This window comes from Equus quagga, chromosome 14, assembly GCF_021613505.1.
Source record: "Equus quagga isolate Etosha38 chromosome 14, UCLA_HA_Equagga_1.0, whole genome shotgun sequence".
Taxonomy (NCBI): Eukaryota; Metazoa; Chordata; class Mammalia; order Perissodactyla; family Equidae; genus Equus; species Equus quagga.
The window spans coordinates 40,907,566-40,923,671 of NC_060280.1; the positions used below are offsets into that span (position 1 = coordinate 40,907,566).

The 16,106-nt window shown below is 39.9% G+C and overlaps 1 protein-coding gene across 1 annotated transcript in view; it reads right to left on the reverse strand.

The window, feature by feature from the left end:
• The window catches only part of GRM5 (glutamate metabotropic receptor 5), a 456,665-nt gene that overhangs the window by 15,396 nt on the left and 425,163 nt on the right, over positions 1–16,106 (reverse strand). The window contains exon 8 of the mRNA XM_046684592.1: positions 3,307–3,402. Coding sequence (XP_046540548.1) covers positions 3,307–3,402 — 96 coding nt within the window. The remainder of the gene's footprint in view (positions 1–3,306; positions 3,403–16,106) is intronic.

The window sequence follows — 16,106 nt, forward strand, 5'->3', positions numbered from 1 at the left end:
TTCCGATTCTTAGAGCACCTCCCTGTTTAGGACTCTCTTTCACTTCTGCTATCAGGAGGACTCTGCTCTGAAACACAGTTAGACTGTCCACTGTGAAATATGAAAAGATGACAAGTTACACTACATTCAGACAGAAGAAAAACACCAGCTCACATAAAGGGAAAACAACCACATAATATTTCAGGACACTAGAGTGTTATGGATACATATAATGTTCTCATTCCTTTCCAAATGTGGGGGTAGGGGTAGGAGGGAGAGGAGAGGGAGTGTCTCTAAGACCCTGCCAATGTTACACATAACAGTGTTCCGCTCTGCTATGACTACGCACATTGTAAAACTCCTTCTCTCCCTGCCAGCAACTTGGCTCTGGAAGAATCAACCCAGGCATGGATTTATAGGATCCTGTCCATTCTGTAGTTTCATCATTGAAAACATAGGCAAAGGAGATGCAGGTGACACTCATGGTTTTCTGTGGTTGGTTGAGCTTGCCTCACTCCCTCCCTGGACTGGTTGTTCAGTAGTGGCCACAGAACCAGCCCAGATATTTGCCCAGTAAGTATGATGCTTGACTATGACTCTGGGAAGAACTAGAGGGAGGAGGGGGGTGGACAAGAAAGAGGCCCTATCAGCTGATACTAAAAGTATCTATAAAGTCACACACGGTTATCCTTTTCCCGGTCCCTCCGTTCACTTTCAGGGTAAGAAAATCGGGATTAACTGCTCTCTAACCCCTTATTTAGAATTGGTTTACATTGTAGTTGTCTCCTCTTTGATTTCTTTTCTCTTAATGCTCATTTTAAACTTATTTCTCATGGATAAATTTCATTGTGTGTGTGTGTGTGTACTTATATGAACAAATATGAAGTTGGAAGAAAAGATTTGAAGGCCTTAGAAGTTTTGGCCTCTCCTTTTGTATGTCTCCAGGCCCTTTCTCCTCCCTACTAAAGGAATCCCTCTCCCTCCCATGCACACTCTTTTTGTTAGTTTTTATTTAATGCTAAAGAAATGGGAAGGAAAAAATATAGGATGGGAGGGTCATTTGTTCCCAATTAACTATGCTTATCTGTGGGGCTGAGGTGGTTACTCCAACAGAATGGTGTTTACTCTAGCATGTCCTGTTCCCGTCTGCCCCCCCGGGACATATCAATGTCATAAGCCTTGCCATTACCTTGGCTGTATCCAAATAAGTGAGGAAACAAAAGCTAAATGGTATCTTGCTGTTGTAGAGAAACTGGGACCATTCCCATGTAGACACATGGAGTGGCTACCTCTGTAGATCTGGACTTGACCCAAGGAAGATTGGTCTGTCTGATCTGGGGTCTCTTTACTCTCTAGGTCCCACCATCTCCTATCCTCTCCTCTCCCATTCTCGATCATGACAGCCTTGCGCCGATCTAATAGCTGGGCTGATCAGATCTGGGAGTTCTAAGCATTGACGACACATTCCCAGGAACACTGCATGACACAATTGAGATGTAATGTTTGCTGGGAATAACTCCATGATGTCTCTTAGACAAATGGATTGTTTCAAAATAGCGGTTTATGGACTGGCTTAATCAGAATGACCTAGAAAACTTGTTACACTACAGATTCTTAGGTTGTATTGCCCAAGAGTTTGCCTCAGAATGTTTGATAGGTAGCCAAGTTTGCTAGGTTTGGGAACTCCAGTCCTAGACAAATGCCTCAAATCAGAAGTCACTGGAGAGAGCTCCTGAGCTCTCATTTGATGCAGTCATTTTCGCCTTGTAGCCAACTCTGGCGCTGTTTGATTTTCAAGGACAGGAATTATGTCACTTTGTCATATTAGAACGGAAGGAAACCAGAAGCCCCAGTAGCAGTCTGTTCAGTTACTCCCACAAAATGATCCATTGAGTCTTATCTTCCAGACACACTGAGATCCAAAGGTAGCTGTATAAAGGAATCATGGGCATAAGGCCATCCGATACACTAATGTGCACACATGCATGCCTACACATGTGCACACACTCTCATTGTCTTTTCTCTGGAAGCCATGGATGAAGTTGGCCAAGCTCTTGGCCAGGCCTGCTATAAATGGTTGCTCAGGCTGTATGCTGCACAGTTCCGGGCACCAATTTCACAGACTGCAATGTGAATGGCACCCCCAGCAGTTGTGCAATGCGTTGGTCCTTGGGGAAAGTTAGACATTATTTTGAAAACCAGAAGGAGCCCACTACTGAGGAAGCAAACCCAATGTTTGGGGGTGTAAGTTCAACAGATTCAAGTGGATTCTTCAAGTGGATGCAGCTTGCTCTCAAGCTCTGCTCTCAGCACATGCACACACATATGTACACACTCTATATTCTAGACTTGTCCTTTCCTTTAATCCAGGCTGATTTCCAAAAGCTTCCCGTCCACACCTCTGCACCACAGATGGATTGGGAAATGCCACAACAAATTAGAGGTGGGGAGTTAGTTCATAGTGAATGATTCCCCAACTCAAGGTTCCTCCAGTGTTCTTGAACTGTTTAATGCCAGTCTTGACTCTCGTTATCTCCAGAGCCATTTCCTTGAAACCCAGTCCCATGCAGTAAAGCACGTTCAATTCATGCAACACAGCTCACTTGATGCTTATAGTTCCAAATACCCCCGTTTACTGGGCACAGCTCAGTTGGGAGCGCCCGGTAGGAAGGAACATGCACAGCGCAGCGACAGTGGGTGTGGACCACCAAACACAGAGAAGTGAAGGAGCTGCAAAGCTACAGTAGCTAGAGGAGGACTAGCTTTCCTGATTTCAGTTCACAAAAAGTCTCTTGCCTCTACGGTTCACTGGTTTGGCATGACATTTGGCCTTGGCTGTGAGATGATGTTACATTGAAAGTAAGTCAGATTTATTCCCAGGATTGTCTGGGATCAGGGGCTGGAGTCTTCCTTCAATGGCAGTCCTGCCCTCAAAATCCGTCCTAGGCTTTTGCATTTGTTTTACTAAGTGATTAGCTAGTCATGAGAAGTGAATTTCCTCCAATCTCTTCCACTTTGCAAACTCCAGAAACATTTGACTAGTAAGTTAAAATCCATGGGAGAACTCACTGTGAGCTGAGGCTTCAGACATGCAAAGCGCACAACCCTGGGAAACAGCAGCATCTGGGACAGGAGGCTCCCATCGCTTCACGTGAGGATGGCATGGGTTTTGCAAATCAAACACACACAGAAAACCAGCGGTGGCCCAGGTTGGACACACTGTGTGGGATGCACGGTTGAGTGAGGACCCAGACCAGGGAGCCACCTGTTCCTCTAGCTTGCATACATTTAGTTCACACCACCTCCAGCCACTCACAGTTTGCTTACCTGCTCATTGTTGCTCTCCCACCATTCCCCATACTCCCTTTGGGGGTGAAACACTCTATTTCCGACTTGTGCTGGGCCAATCTCCTGTCTTTGTACCTGGTGAGCATGAACAAGGACAGGAGCAAACAGAAAGATGTGATTGTGTGCTTCACTGGCCAGGCCAAGGAAGAGCTGTGGCTGTAGAGGGTTGCCCCATGTACCACAGGGGCTCCTGCTGTTCACTGCAGTGGCAGATCTGTGATACTTACTAGATGATTGTGTTGGTATATGGATAACATTGGGGATGATTTTGTTACTTCTTAGTTAGGCCACATGTAATCTACCCTTTTGCATTGCCTATTCATCTGTGAATTCAGCATATTTAATAGTCAGTGGTAAAAGGAATGCAACTCCTAGCATCTAACAAAACATTAATATCAATAAATTAGAGTTTATTTAGTGCTTATTGTGCCAGACATGGTGCTACCGAAATTTAGGTCTGGCAACAACCCTGTGGTTGAGGCTCTTTATTTTTATATCCATTTTACTGAAGAAGAAAGCTAAGATTGTAAAGATTAAGTAGATTGATCAAGGATTTGAACACAGGGAGTCTTAAGTTTAGAACCCACACTTTTAGTGACTATTATGTGTTGCCTTCCATTATCAGTTTTTAAAAAAATTGTTCTTATCATTAATGAACCTTCATTGAGTGGTACTATATCTGAGCATTGTATTAGACACTGGAGATGCCAAAAGAGAAAAGAGATGTTCCTTGGATGTGAGAGGTTTATATAACCATTAAGCTGAAGTACCACGGTTAGTATTGGGCTGCCTACATTGTGGAGGGTGGCTCAAACAGCTTTTGTGTCAGAATTGGCAATTCACCACATCTGGAAGGTACTAGATGTTTCTTCTAAAATAAATTATGAGGTTCCCAACATTAGTCTGCTACATGGTACATCAAGATGAGCCCTTATATTTGAATGAGTTTTCAGAGCCCACATGCTTTCACAGAAATAATCTGTTTTTTATGCATCAGTTTAAGCCTGTGAAGTAAAGAGGCATGATTACTCCGTTTGCCAAATGAGGAAACTGAGACTAACTTAACCGACTTGACCAATGTCCCAAGCCTAGTAAGTAGAGAATAACTACCTGTAGAGCTTGCAGGGACTCAAGACTTAAGATTTATTACTTTTATTACCTTTTTCCTCCTAAAACTGGAGGCTGATATGATGCCCCTTCATCCATGTTCCTGGTATTCCCCAGGAAATGATAAAGTGACTTGCTAATGTAAGACTTGGTCACCCTTGATATAGTCACCTTTTTTAAAGTTTCCTTTCCTGCTGTCTCAAAATTCATGTTAAATAAGACAAAATGTAACAAAATTAAAATCATTATTAGGAGGGATAGAGGGCTTCCTCTTAGTTTTTTCTCTCATAAGATATTAAAAATATTTAGTATTTGAATGAACTGGCTCATTACATCAAGACAAGTGGATGGAAGAGACATTGGTTGAGCATCTAAGAAATTCAAGGCAATGGGCTTTGTACTGGAGATATAGAGATAAATAATCCACGGGTCCCGCCTCATAGAGCTCACAGTCTAGTGGAAGAAGGCAGGGAAGAAGGGAAGTATGTACACAACTAACTTTAGATCTAGCCATGAATAGGAGAGGGAAAGAACTTAAAGATTTTGTTAGACGAGGTAAAGCATCAGACCAACCCAGACTGAGCAGCCTTATTTTAACAAGAGAATCCCTTGTGAGTATCTGTCATTGAATGACATTCCACATTTCGATAGACTATTTTGTCCTTATGTGTGAATTGGGTTGCACAACCAGAATTCTGCTCTATGGCTTAAATTAAAAGAATGCTAATATTAATAAAATAATAGACTTATTGATGGTCATTCAGTTCCTTACAAAGGGGTCTTTAAAGTATTTTTGAATATCCTTTGTTAGGCTAATTGTCAGTTAACCATGTCAATCTTTCATCGATCAGTTAGGACAGCTTCACTCTTAATGCTCATAAGCCCTTCTTTCTCTTCTCATGCACACGCACACACTCTGCCTGGGGACCCTGTCCATGAAACCCTGTTCATGAAATAGATCCTGAACATCCTAGTCCATCAAAACCCAACCTCTTTTGGTAAAAGCTTTTACAAAACAAAAAATACAAACTCCAATTTATTCCAGTCAAGTAAGAGATACTGTAGACGTTTTGGAACTTCCAAGCAGTTTGTATTCAAAGCAAGGTGAAATACCATTAATACAGATTGGGAAGCTCATCTTTGCTTTTGGATGGGACCCTTCTTGCCTGTCTATAACTATAATTACAGTTTAATTATATTCACCAGATACTTAAATAGGCCACATTTTCATTCCTTCCCTTATTCATTATTCCACTCACCAATAATGTGCTGATTAAAGTAACTAATAATGATTTTATAGTTTCCATTGCAGATGTACAATTCTTTCTAGTTGGGTTTTATTTCAGAATATGGAACTATAAATTTAAAATAGTTTAAGCCTTTCAGAGTTTATAGCTTATAAAATATCATTTAAAATTTTATTTCGTTTATATAATAAATTCATTTATCTTTTAGGCCCTTATGAAAACATATATATCTCTCTCTATACATAAATACAGACACATGCATGTGCACACACTTACTTGCGAGACACTATTTTGAGTGTTTTACAAATATTAACTCACTTTTCAAATAAAATGCTTAATTTATTATAATTATTTTCAGGTCATAATAGAAATAATAATAACAATAACAGAATATTGAATTGCCAGGTTCTTTTCTGTACATTATCCTCAATTCTTAAAGCTACCCTACAAAGTAGGTGCTTTATCTTCATTCCAAAGAGACAGGCATTGAGGATCAGTATCAGTAAATCCAAGCTCGCACTGTTTGTGAGCGGGGAACCCAAGATTAGAAATTGGGCCTCTCTGATTCCAAAGCTCATCCTATTTTCACTAAACTTCTCTCTAAGTAACAATGTCAGTAGTTTTAGAAACAAAACTACAAAGGCTTATTATTTAGCTTTTCTCTTCTTAGCTCCATTTTGTAAATGAGTAGTAAAGTTAACAAGGACAACCAGTGGAAGCTCTAGTAATAGGACTTTACATTTTGTCCCTCATTTGGGTCCATATAGATGTACCACATATGCTTAATTTACATCATTCACACCATTACCGAATACTCCGAGTGCAAGGCCCTGTGATAAGGAGCATGTGGGTAATTCTATGCCACAGATACGTTCACGGTCTAGAGTGGGAGGATGAAATGTAAATAAGTCATTTCTAAACAGTGTGAGAAGTTTTATTATAGAAACAAATACAAGGCTACCTAACCCATACTAGAATGACAGGGAAAATCTCAGTGAGGTGCCTAAGATAAACCTTAAAAGATGAGTAGGAATACACTGTGAAAAGATGGATAGGCAGGCAGAAGAAAAATCAATGGCAAACATGTGGCGAGGCTTAGCACATGGTGTATATGGGGAACAGTCTTCAGTACTTTTTACAGTGATAAGTGTAAAATAAGAGAAGGTGAAGTGGGCAATGTGGATGGAGAGGTATACAAAAGGTAGCTTGTGGATGAATGTATCTTGTAGGTCATGAGATCCACTGTGAGATCTTTAAGGTAAGAAAAAAAATTGTGGTCAGTGTTGACATTTAGATAAAATACTGTGGACTTGAGGGAACAAAACTAGAGATAGACTCATACTACTGCAATAGTCCATGTGAGAGCTGATGAGATAATACCTTAGCGTAGTGATGGTATGGATGAAAAGTAGAGTACAGTTTCAAGAATACGTAGGAGGTAAAATCAGTAGGTTTTATTGGATGATGAGTGTAAGAGAGAGATGTGTAGAATGCTACCTCAGTTACTACCTTGGGTGGTACACTTAACTAAGTTAAGAAAATACAAGAGAAGGAGTATATTTGGAGGAAAAAAATAAAAAGCCTCATTTTGGAATACTGAGTTTGAGATGATGGTGGGACATCCAAGTGGACACATTCAGTAGACACATGGATATAAGAATCTAGTGATTAGGGCACTGTTAGACACTTGGGAGCCATCAGCATACAGATGGTTTTGTGCTGTAACACCTCGTCTGCCAGGGAAAGTACACCCTGAGTGGTCATGTTGGGGCTGCAGCCAATGAGTCCCTCTTCATCTCTAACCACGCCTGCTAAGCAGAGGGATCCTAAGATCCCGCCTCAACACTCCACGCCCTAGCCCCTCCCACACTCACTCTTGTAGAGGGGGCCTCATCCCCGCTCCAGGCTGCTCTTCTCATCATTCTCACCTCCCTGGTGACATTGGTGTGTGGTATTGTCTGCGTGTGTTAATTCTATCACCCTTTCCAGCCCACTACCGATAAACAACTGTTTAAGGGGGAAAAAAAGAAGAATGGTTGAAAGTGCTCACAAAGAACAGATAGACTACAGAGTCAGTGGAGAGAAGGGGCTTACAAACTCGCTCATTCTACCTGTTCCAAAACTTTTATGATACTGTTAATGTAAGCATTCCCTCAAAACATTTACTGAGTAACTACTATATGCCAGATACTGAATTCACGATTCTTCAGTCTGCTAAATTTTCTCTTATAGTCTTCAGACTTCTAGATCTGTGCTCAATGTGTCTTTGACACGTTGGTTTCTGGGCTATAACCTTGGCATGAAAAACTATCTCAATGGTTTTAAAAGATTTAAGAATGATTTGTTCTAAAATTAGCTTTAGTTGCCTTCCCTGAAGATTTTGTTCCATTTGTACCTCCTTTGTCCAGGAATCTCTAGTTCCTCTTTAGTCAATTCTATAAGAGCCCATGTTCATCTAGTGAATTTAAGAGATTTTGGGGTAAGAATTGCCCAGAATTGGATAGTAAATGTAATTTACCCATAATGATTTCAATAAAAAATTCCACTTCTTCACTTCCTTTCCCCCTTCCCTACTAATATCTATTAAACATTAGATTACTGAAATTTCTATATGGGATATGTGGTCCAGAATGAGCTGAAAGACTAGAATAAAATAAAGAACTTCAAAGAAAGTTCTTTATATTAGGTGAAACAGCAGGTATTGGGGGAATGGTGCCCGAAGCTGGAAAGAAAGGAGAGAGTTTGACATTGGAAATAAATATTCCTTATGTGAGAGCAATCCAGGTAAGAGCAAGTTTGAGTAAGTGGCCAGAGGTAGGATGGCTAAAATGATAATTCTAATTTCATTAGAATTCAATCATTGGAATTGAAAAAATGAGACTATGGTGATAATTTGCCCTTTATGTGGGCACTAAAGTAACCCAGAAAAATAGCAGAGCTTGGGGTAGACAGAAATTCTTTTCCCAGAAATTGGCAGTAAATTATAGTAATTATAAACAAAGTTGAAAGACAGCGGGAAACTAGACGTCAAGAGCCTCAGGAGGCAGAGTTTTTAGCGTTTACATTTCTGTGAGTGAGACGTGAAGCATGTTTGGAAGCAGCACTGAGTTGCCAACCCCAACTCTGTGCCCTGAGGAATGTGTGATGTGAAAGAATAACTAACTCCGTCTGAAAGGGCTACAGGGGAAGGGATGTCCTTAGGAGAGAACTGGGTCTTAGGTAAAGAAAAGATAGTAAATGGAATGTTTAGTGAAGAAATTGAAGATGAAGGAGGGTCTTTATCATCCAATAAGGATTACAACAGAGCCTTTAAATGGTTTGGAAGGGAGAAGTCCAGTGGAGGAAACAAAGAACAATACGTGTAAGTGGAATTTCCGAAAGTGATACTACTTCTGAGATGCTGGGAAGATTCCTTCGGTGAATTCTCTCACCTAATGTCAGAACAAAGATTTTCCATCCTCCATGACTGAGGAGGCTAATTATATACATACTGCTGTGAGTAGATATCCCACGGCACATTTGAAGTGATGTTTATGATAGATATTGCAGACGCTTTGAGAACGTGCTTAGACATGGGGGAAGAAAGCACAGAGATCCTAGAGGTCTCAGTAGTGGAGGGAGAAAAGGGACAGAAAAGGAGAAAGCTGAAGGTACCAGAGGCACCCTTCCCTGACTCCACAATTTTGTCCAGGGCTTGTCCTGCTTAAGGTTTTGTTCTTTCCAATAGATAAAATTATCCTGAGAAATAACTTTCTTTTACTATCTTCTCTCCCACACCGACTCCTACTATGCCCCATACTCCACTCCTTGAAGGAGCACTGAGTTAATTCTTCTGAAGTCTTCCAACACCTAGTTCATTTTCCACCCCTAAGCTAGTTATTGTGCAATTTAGCGAAAACCACAGACAGATATTTTCTCATATGTGTAGGAAGCCTTGTCTACTTATTTTACTTAATCTTTCATTCCTTAAAGTATTCAGAGGGAAAAAATCCAATATGATCTCTCTCAGAAGTCAATGAAAGGGAGATGTAAAATTCTGGATATTTCATATGTTTTATGTGTTAAGTTTTAGTAATTCAGTATAGAATGGACACTCACATGACAGGAAGATAATGGGAGTAAGTGGGTAGGAGGATGTTCTTCAAGGAAATCTCTCATTTAAACCGTTATAAATGCATCTCATTTATGAAGCAAATTTAAATCCTCTTTTTCCTCAACTACTTGCCATTATTCAGAATAGAAGTATGATGTGAACATAGAAAAATGATATGGAAAGAAACCAGTCTTTCTTGATCAATAAAGTGCAGAAAAAGTAAGTTATTGAGTGAAGGACACTTGAAGCAGTTATAGAGCAAGTCACTCCGAATGTCACAGAAAACTCAATAAGGGATTTTCATACCAACACTGCAGTCCAAAAGACAGCTTTAAGGCTAAGATTGAGCATAAACCTGGAAGACTAGAGAATTTAAAAAAATGACCAGAATGATAAACTTTGAGAATGAATGCATGGATGAATAGGTGAATGAAATGGAAAGGTAATGTTAGGGGTTCTCAAATCTCCAAAGGGCTTTGTTGTTGTTTGTGTTTTGTTTTTAATAATAAATGAAAATGAGGCAACTTTGTAGACTTAGGTCAAGAGACCAAAAAAGAGGGAAAAAATTAAAAATATTTTGACAGAGGGAATAACTGATATTTGAGATAAAATAATTATAGAAAAAAAGGAGGAAAGACACAATTTTTTCACTTACACTTCATAAGGCAAAAGTCAGCATATACTGCAGGCTCCATCTTCAAAACATTCAGAATCTGAACATTTCTTACCAATTCCTCTATTTACTATCCTGGTCCAAGCCACCATCATCTCTCTGTTTTTTTAAAGATTTTATTTTTTCCTTTTTCTCCCCAAAGACCCTGGTACATAGCTGTATATTTTTAGTGTGGGTCCTTCTAGTTGTGGCATGTGAGATGCTGCTTCAGCATGACTTGAGAGGTGCCATGTCCGTGCCCAGGATCCTAACCGGGGAAATCCTGGGCTCCACGCCCCCCGCCACCCGAGAAACAGAGCTCTCGAACTTAATCACTCGGCCATGGGGCCGGCCCCTCCACCATCATCTCTTACCTTGAAAACTGTAATAGCTTCCTAAACTGGTGCTGCTTCTGTCCTTGCTAACACCCCTCTATCCTGACCCAACCCAATCCGACCTCCATGTAGGAACCAGAATAATCCTGTCAAGACAAACATTTTTTTGTATCACTTTTCTGCTCAAAACTCTCAATAACCCATCTCTCTGAGTAAAATCTAAGTTTCTTATAATGATTTTCAAAGTCCTACCAAATCTTCCCCCTCCCCCATTACTTTCTTACTTTATTACATTATGATCCCCAAACTTACTCTTTTCTCCCTTTCCCACTTTGTTTCGTCTACACTGATCTTGTTCTTGCTTGAAGTCACCAGGCATCCTCCCACCATGGTGCCTTTGCTTTGGCCATTTCCTCTGCCTTCAATGTTTTCCCCAAAAATATCCTCCAATATTTCAAATCTTTTCCCAAATGTCACTTCAATATAGCCTGCCATGACCAGTGTATTTAAAAATGCAACTGCGACCCCACTCTTCCTGTTAACATTTCTTGCCTTTATCTTTTCCAAAACAATTTATATTTTACTTATTTGTTTTACTTACTGTCTATCTTCCCCAATAAAATCTTTAAAAGAGTGTAAGCTCTGTGAACGCATGGATTTTGGACTTTTTCTTTACTGTTGTCTTTCCAGTGCCTACAATATTGCCAAGCTTATTACAGTTGATAATAATTGTTGAATGAATGTATGCATGAATGAATGAATGAAAAGAGAACAAAATGGGGAAATTTTCAGGTGGGAAGGAGGAAAGATTAGCAAGTTCGTGTTAAATGACATTAGGTGTCTCAATAAAGTTGGAGTGATAATAAGAGTAGAATGGCTGGAATTTGAGGTTTGTGAAAGTAAAAGTAGAAAAATGAAACAGCTACTTTAGGCAAGAAGCTTATGGAATAAGCAAGAAATAGGGAAAATGATTAGCAGGAAGTGAAACCCTGAGCTAAGAAGGTCGTATAAAAGATACTCATTTTTTAAAAAGTTTTTGCCCCTCCTTCCCACAGCCACACTCTTCATCACAAGCTCTCCCATCCTTACCTTCAGGAGGCAGGTGCTGATTAGACTTAGATGACAATGGTAACCCCATTTGGCTTATCAGTTTCAGCCAATGATCATGGGAGAGGGTCTTCTGGAGATTTCTAAGAACAATGTTTTAGTCTTATCTGGAAAATGTGGTCGTTCTTTGCTATGGACCATTGTCTGGATGTGCTACCTGACAATGCTACAACCATGTTGCAGGCATGAGCGAAGCTAAACCAATATTCCAAAAATGGTGGTGTGAAATATTAAAAGAATGTAGGTCTTGGACAATGGCTCTGAGCCACTGAATTAGCCTTTTTAACCTTAGAACATCTTTTTACATGAGATTAATTTCCTTGTTGGGTAAGCCACTTTGAGTTAGGTTTTAGATTCTCTGATGCCAAAATGCTCTTACCTTGCTTCCATTCCTTTCTCTACCAAGTCCGAGTCTAAGGATTTCTAAGGTTGTTTATGGCATTTACTTAGGTTTGCATATTTGTAAGTTGTGTGTGTATGTGTATTTATGAAGACTCTAAAGAAGCAAGTTACTGATGAATTCTTTTGTCTTACTGAACTGTTTGTATCCTTTTAAATATTGTTCCTTTTTATGCATACTATTGTACATAAAAAAGTGTGAGAGTCTTTATAGAGTTACATTTGTATAGAAAAAAAGAGGAAGATAGACTGGGTAAAACGAAGTATTATTTTCTTAATAATCCACATTTAGAGAATACTTCAACAATTGACCATCGTAGCCATGGTAGAAACACTACTGTTCCCTTACTGGAAGCTATGCTAATTGTAGCCATAACCAGGGTGATATTATGATTTATAAGAAAAATATATATTTGGTCATTCAGATATATATATTGCGCACATATATTTGGTCTTTCTCTATGGTTCCTGGCTCACAACTCCCAAAACCATTGGAACTTCCTAACTGTTGAGAGTGATAAAAGTGTCTTCTGTTATGTTAATGAGTTGACTTTTAGAAAGCACCTAAGGATGGGGAGTGGAGCCAACCCTGTGTTTAGAGGGTTGAAACTCTCAGTACCAGGACTCTGACCTCCAGGGAGAGGAGAGGGGCTGGAGATTCAGTTCAATCACCTATGGCCATGATTTAATCAGTTGTGCCTATGTAATGAAACCTCCAGAAAAACCTAAAAGGACAGGGTTCAGAGGGCTTCTGGGTTGGTGAACTCGTGGAGATTCTGGGAGAGAGTGGCACGCCTGGAGAGGGCGTGGAAGCTCTGCTCCCTTCCCCATACCTTGCCCTATGCATCTCTTTTATCCGTCTGTTCCTGAGTTCTATCGTTTTATAATAAACCAGTGATCTAATAAGTAAAATGTTTCTCCGAGTTCTGTGAGCTGTTGTAGCAAATTAATCAAATCCAAGGAGGGGGTCGTGGAAACTTCTGGTCTATAGCTGGTCAGTCAGAAGTCCAGGTAACAACCTGGACTTGTGACTGGCTCTAAAGTCGAAGGAAGGGATCGTTGGAACCTCCAATCTATAGCTGGTTGGTCAGAAGCACAGGTGATAGCCTGGGATTGCTACTGGCATCTAAAGTGTGTGTGGCAAGACAGTTTTGTAGGACTGAACACTTAACCTGTGGGATCTGATGCTGTCTCCAGGTAGATAGAGTCATAAGCGAGACTTGCTCGTTGGTGTGGGGAAGCCTCCTCCCCACACATGTTGGAATTGGGTCTGGGAACCCAGAATAACCAGTTACTACGGGTTTAATGTTGCATTCTCCTACTTGTTAACTAGTGTGAACTATCACAAGTCACAGCACTTATAGGTACTTTAATAAAGCTTTTGGTCACGTTTGTTTGCAGAATTGGCATTGGCCTGCATGTATTTGCCAAAGATTCCCCTTAGTTACCTTTCATGTCACTAGACTAAGAAAGTGTCAAGAAAAACAAAATAAAGAAGAGAACGCTCAGTGTTCCCATGAGATTATCCCATACCTGGTCAGTTGTAGATTCATGTGAAAGTGGTCCTGGCTCTACTCAATGATGATTTTGGAAATCTCTTCCAGGCACCATCATATCTGAGCCTGATTATAGCCCTTTGGAGCCAGTTTTTATTTCTTAGTTCTTCCTTTCTCTTTGTCTCCCTGGCTTTGGACAGAATGTTTCTGCCTGTAGTTTTTCAATCTTGACTTTGCTCCAATCATTGTCTCCACTTCCCCTTTGTACCAGTACAAACGTTTATAACAGCTCTGGGCACATTCAACCCTGTTCCCATGTTGGTTCCTCAAACACCAGCCTAGACCTCAGCGTTTGGACTGCAGGCAAGGTTTGGAACAGATACCTACCCATAGGTGATATCCTGAGCGACCACCCAGAAACATCGTTTCTGATTTGCAAATGAATGAGGCAGATTGCTGCACCTTTCATTTCATTTTCCAGATTTATGGCCATATTATCTTTAGGACCATCCTAATATTGGATCCTGACAGTCATAAGTAAGGAGAGAAACTATGTATACATTTGAATAGCATTTCAAATATTATAGAAAACTTTTCCTCTATCATTTAATGCTCTCAACAAACTAAGTAATGTGATTATTATCCTCATCCTTCAGAGAAGGAAACTGTGGCTCAGAAATCTTCACAGCCTGGCCAAGGCCCCGTAAATGTAAGTCACAGAAATGGGGCTAGAAAGCAGATGTTTTACCTCCAAACATCATGCTCTTTATTAACACCTCACTTTTTTCTTCGTTTTATGCTGAAAAAAAAGGTATCTAAATAACCTGATAACCCATCTGAGAGGCTGCAAAGGTCATACCTGAGGGGGATAGTGGGTACTTCGTGGAGCTAGGCTTTGAGCACAATATAAACTTATTTTTTTCAAAGGTCAAATTTGACTGCACAATGGCCAGGTGGAATAAATTGCCCTCCAGGCCCCCTGCTAACATGTGAACAGTCTGGCATTCCTCTGACTGGAGTTTACCTATACAGGAAAACACAAAAATCTAAAGGCTGTAATAGAGGCATCCTGAGAAGAATTGACAATCAGCGTCGGTGCTGGGATCCTGTGTGATATCAGAAGGCAGACAGGATGAGGGGGTAGGATATTTCGGCAACTCTAAGATGTTACAAAGAGAGCTGAAGGAATGCCCAAGTCAACCTTTGAAGTCAAAGTGATCAAAAGAGAATTCTAGATGAAGACAGAAGGAAAGTCTTTAGGGATTTTCAGTTTAGAGGGAAAGAGTAAGGCCAAATTAGTTCATTAGCACAAAGTAATACTGCGAAGTGATTCCCTATTCAGTCTCATCCTCTGCCCTCTGTGTATCTATACGTAAGTAAATACATTCGAATGGTTTACGACTTGTTTTGGCAGATCTTGTGGGCTGCATAAACAGAAAGATAGCTTTTCTTCAGACTTGAAATGTCAAGTTGATTCATTCAAAGATTTCGTATTAAAAACAAAAATTGAGCACGATTAATAGCTCCAGAAAATAATAAATAAGAAATAAACATAAGGTGGGAAAGTATTTGAGAAGCTGCCAGGGAACATATTGCTCTGTCCTCTATAAAACAAAATAAAAGCAGAAGTGGACAGGTGGGGAAGCAATGCAAATAAGCAATTAAAATGTAAAGAAACAGCTATATTGACCCAGTAATTCTATTCATAGGAATTTAGTCTAAGGAAATAATTCAACAGAAGCTCAAAGGCTTCTGTGCAAAGGTTTTTCCCTTCAGTGTTATAGAAAATGGCAAAAACTAAACAAAACGAGAACAAACCAACCACTGGAGAATAGTTTAATAAATTACAGCATAGCAATATTATGGAAATGTGTTAAATTTTGTATTGAGTAAAGCCTTTCATTTAGGTTCCAGAGAATTCCCAAAGGATGTATTTTAATCCCACTTATGATGAGAACTTGTTTTCAGAGATGAATCATCTTAAGTCATTGCCTTTCCATAGTGTACTTTCCTTTGACGTTGCTATTTGTTTCACAATCAACAGAAACCCAGGAAGACACAGATTTTAAAACTAGTTCTAAGATGCTTTACAAGCTTGCACAACATCCTCAATAGGGAAGACTTACCGAGGAGGAACAAGATATTGATGAGAGGGAGGCGTTCTATATGAGAACAGGGTCAGCCTAAGGAAACACTGCAGTAAAGCGTTAATTAAAAGTTCCTGGCTTCTGTTTTAGGATTGAGGAATTTTCAAACAAAATAATTTATTCTTCCTAAAGACAGATGTGTGGTTTTCCAACAGGAGTTTTTCCTAACATTTTTGTGTATGAACAGCTGTAACAA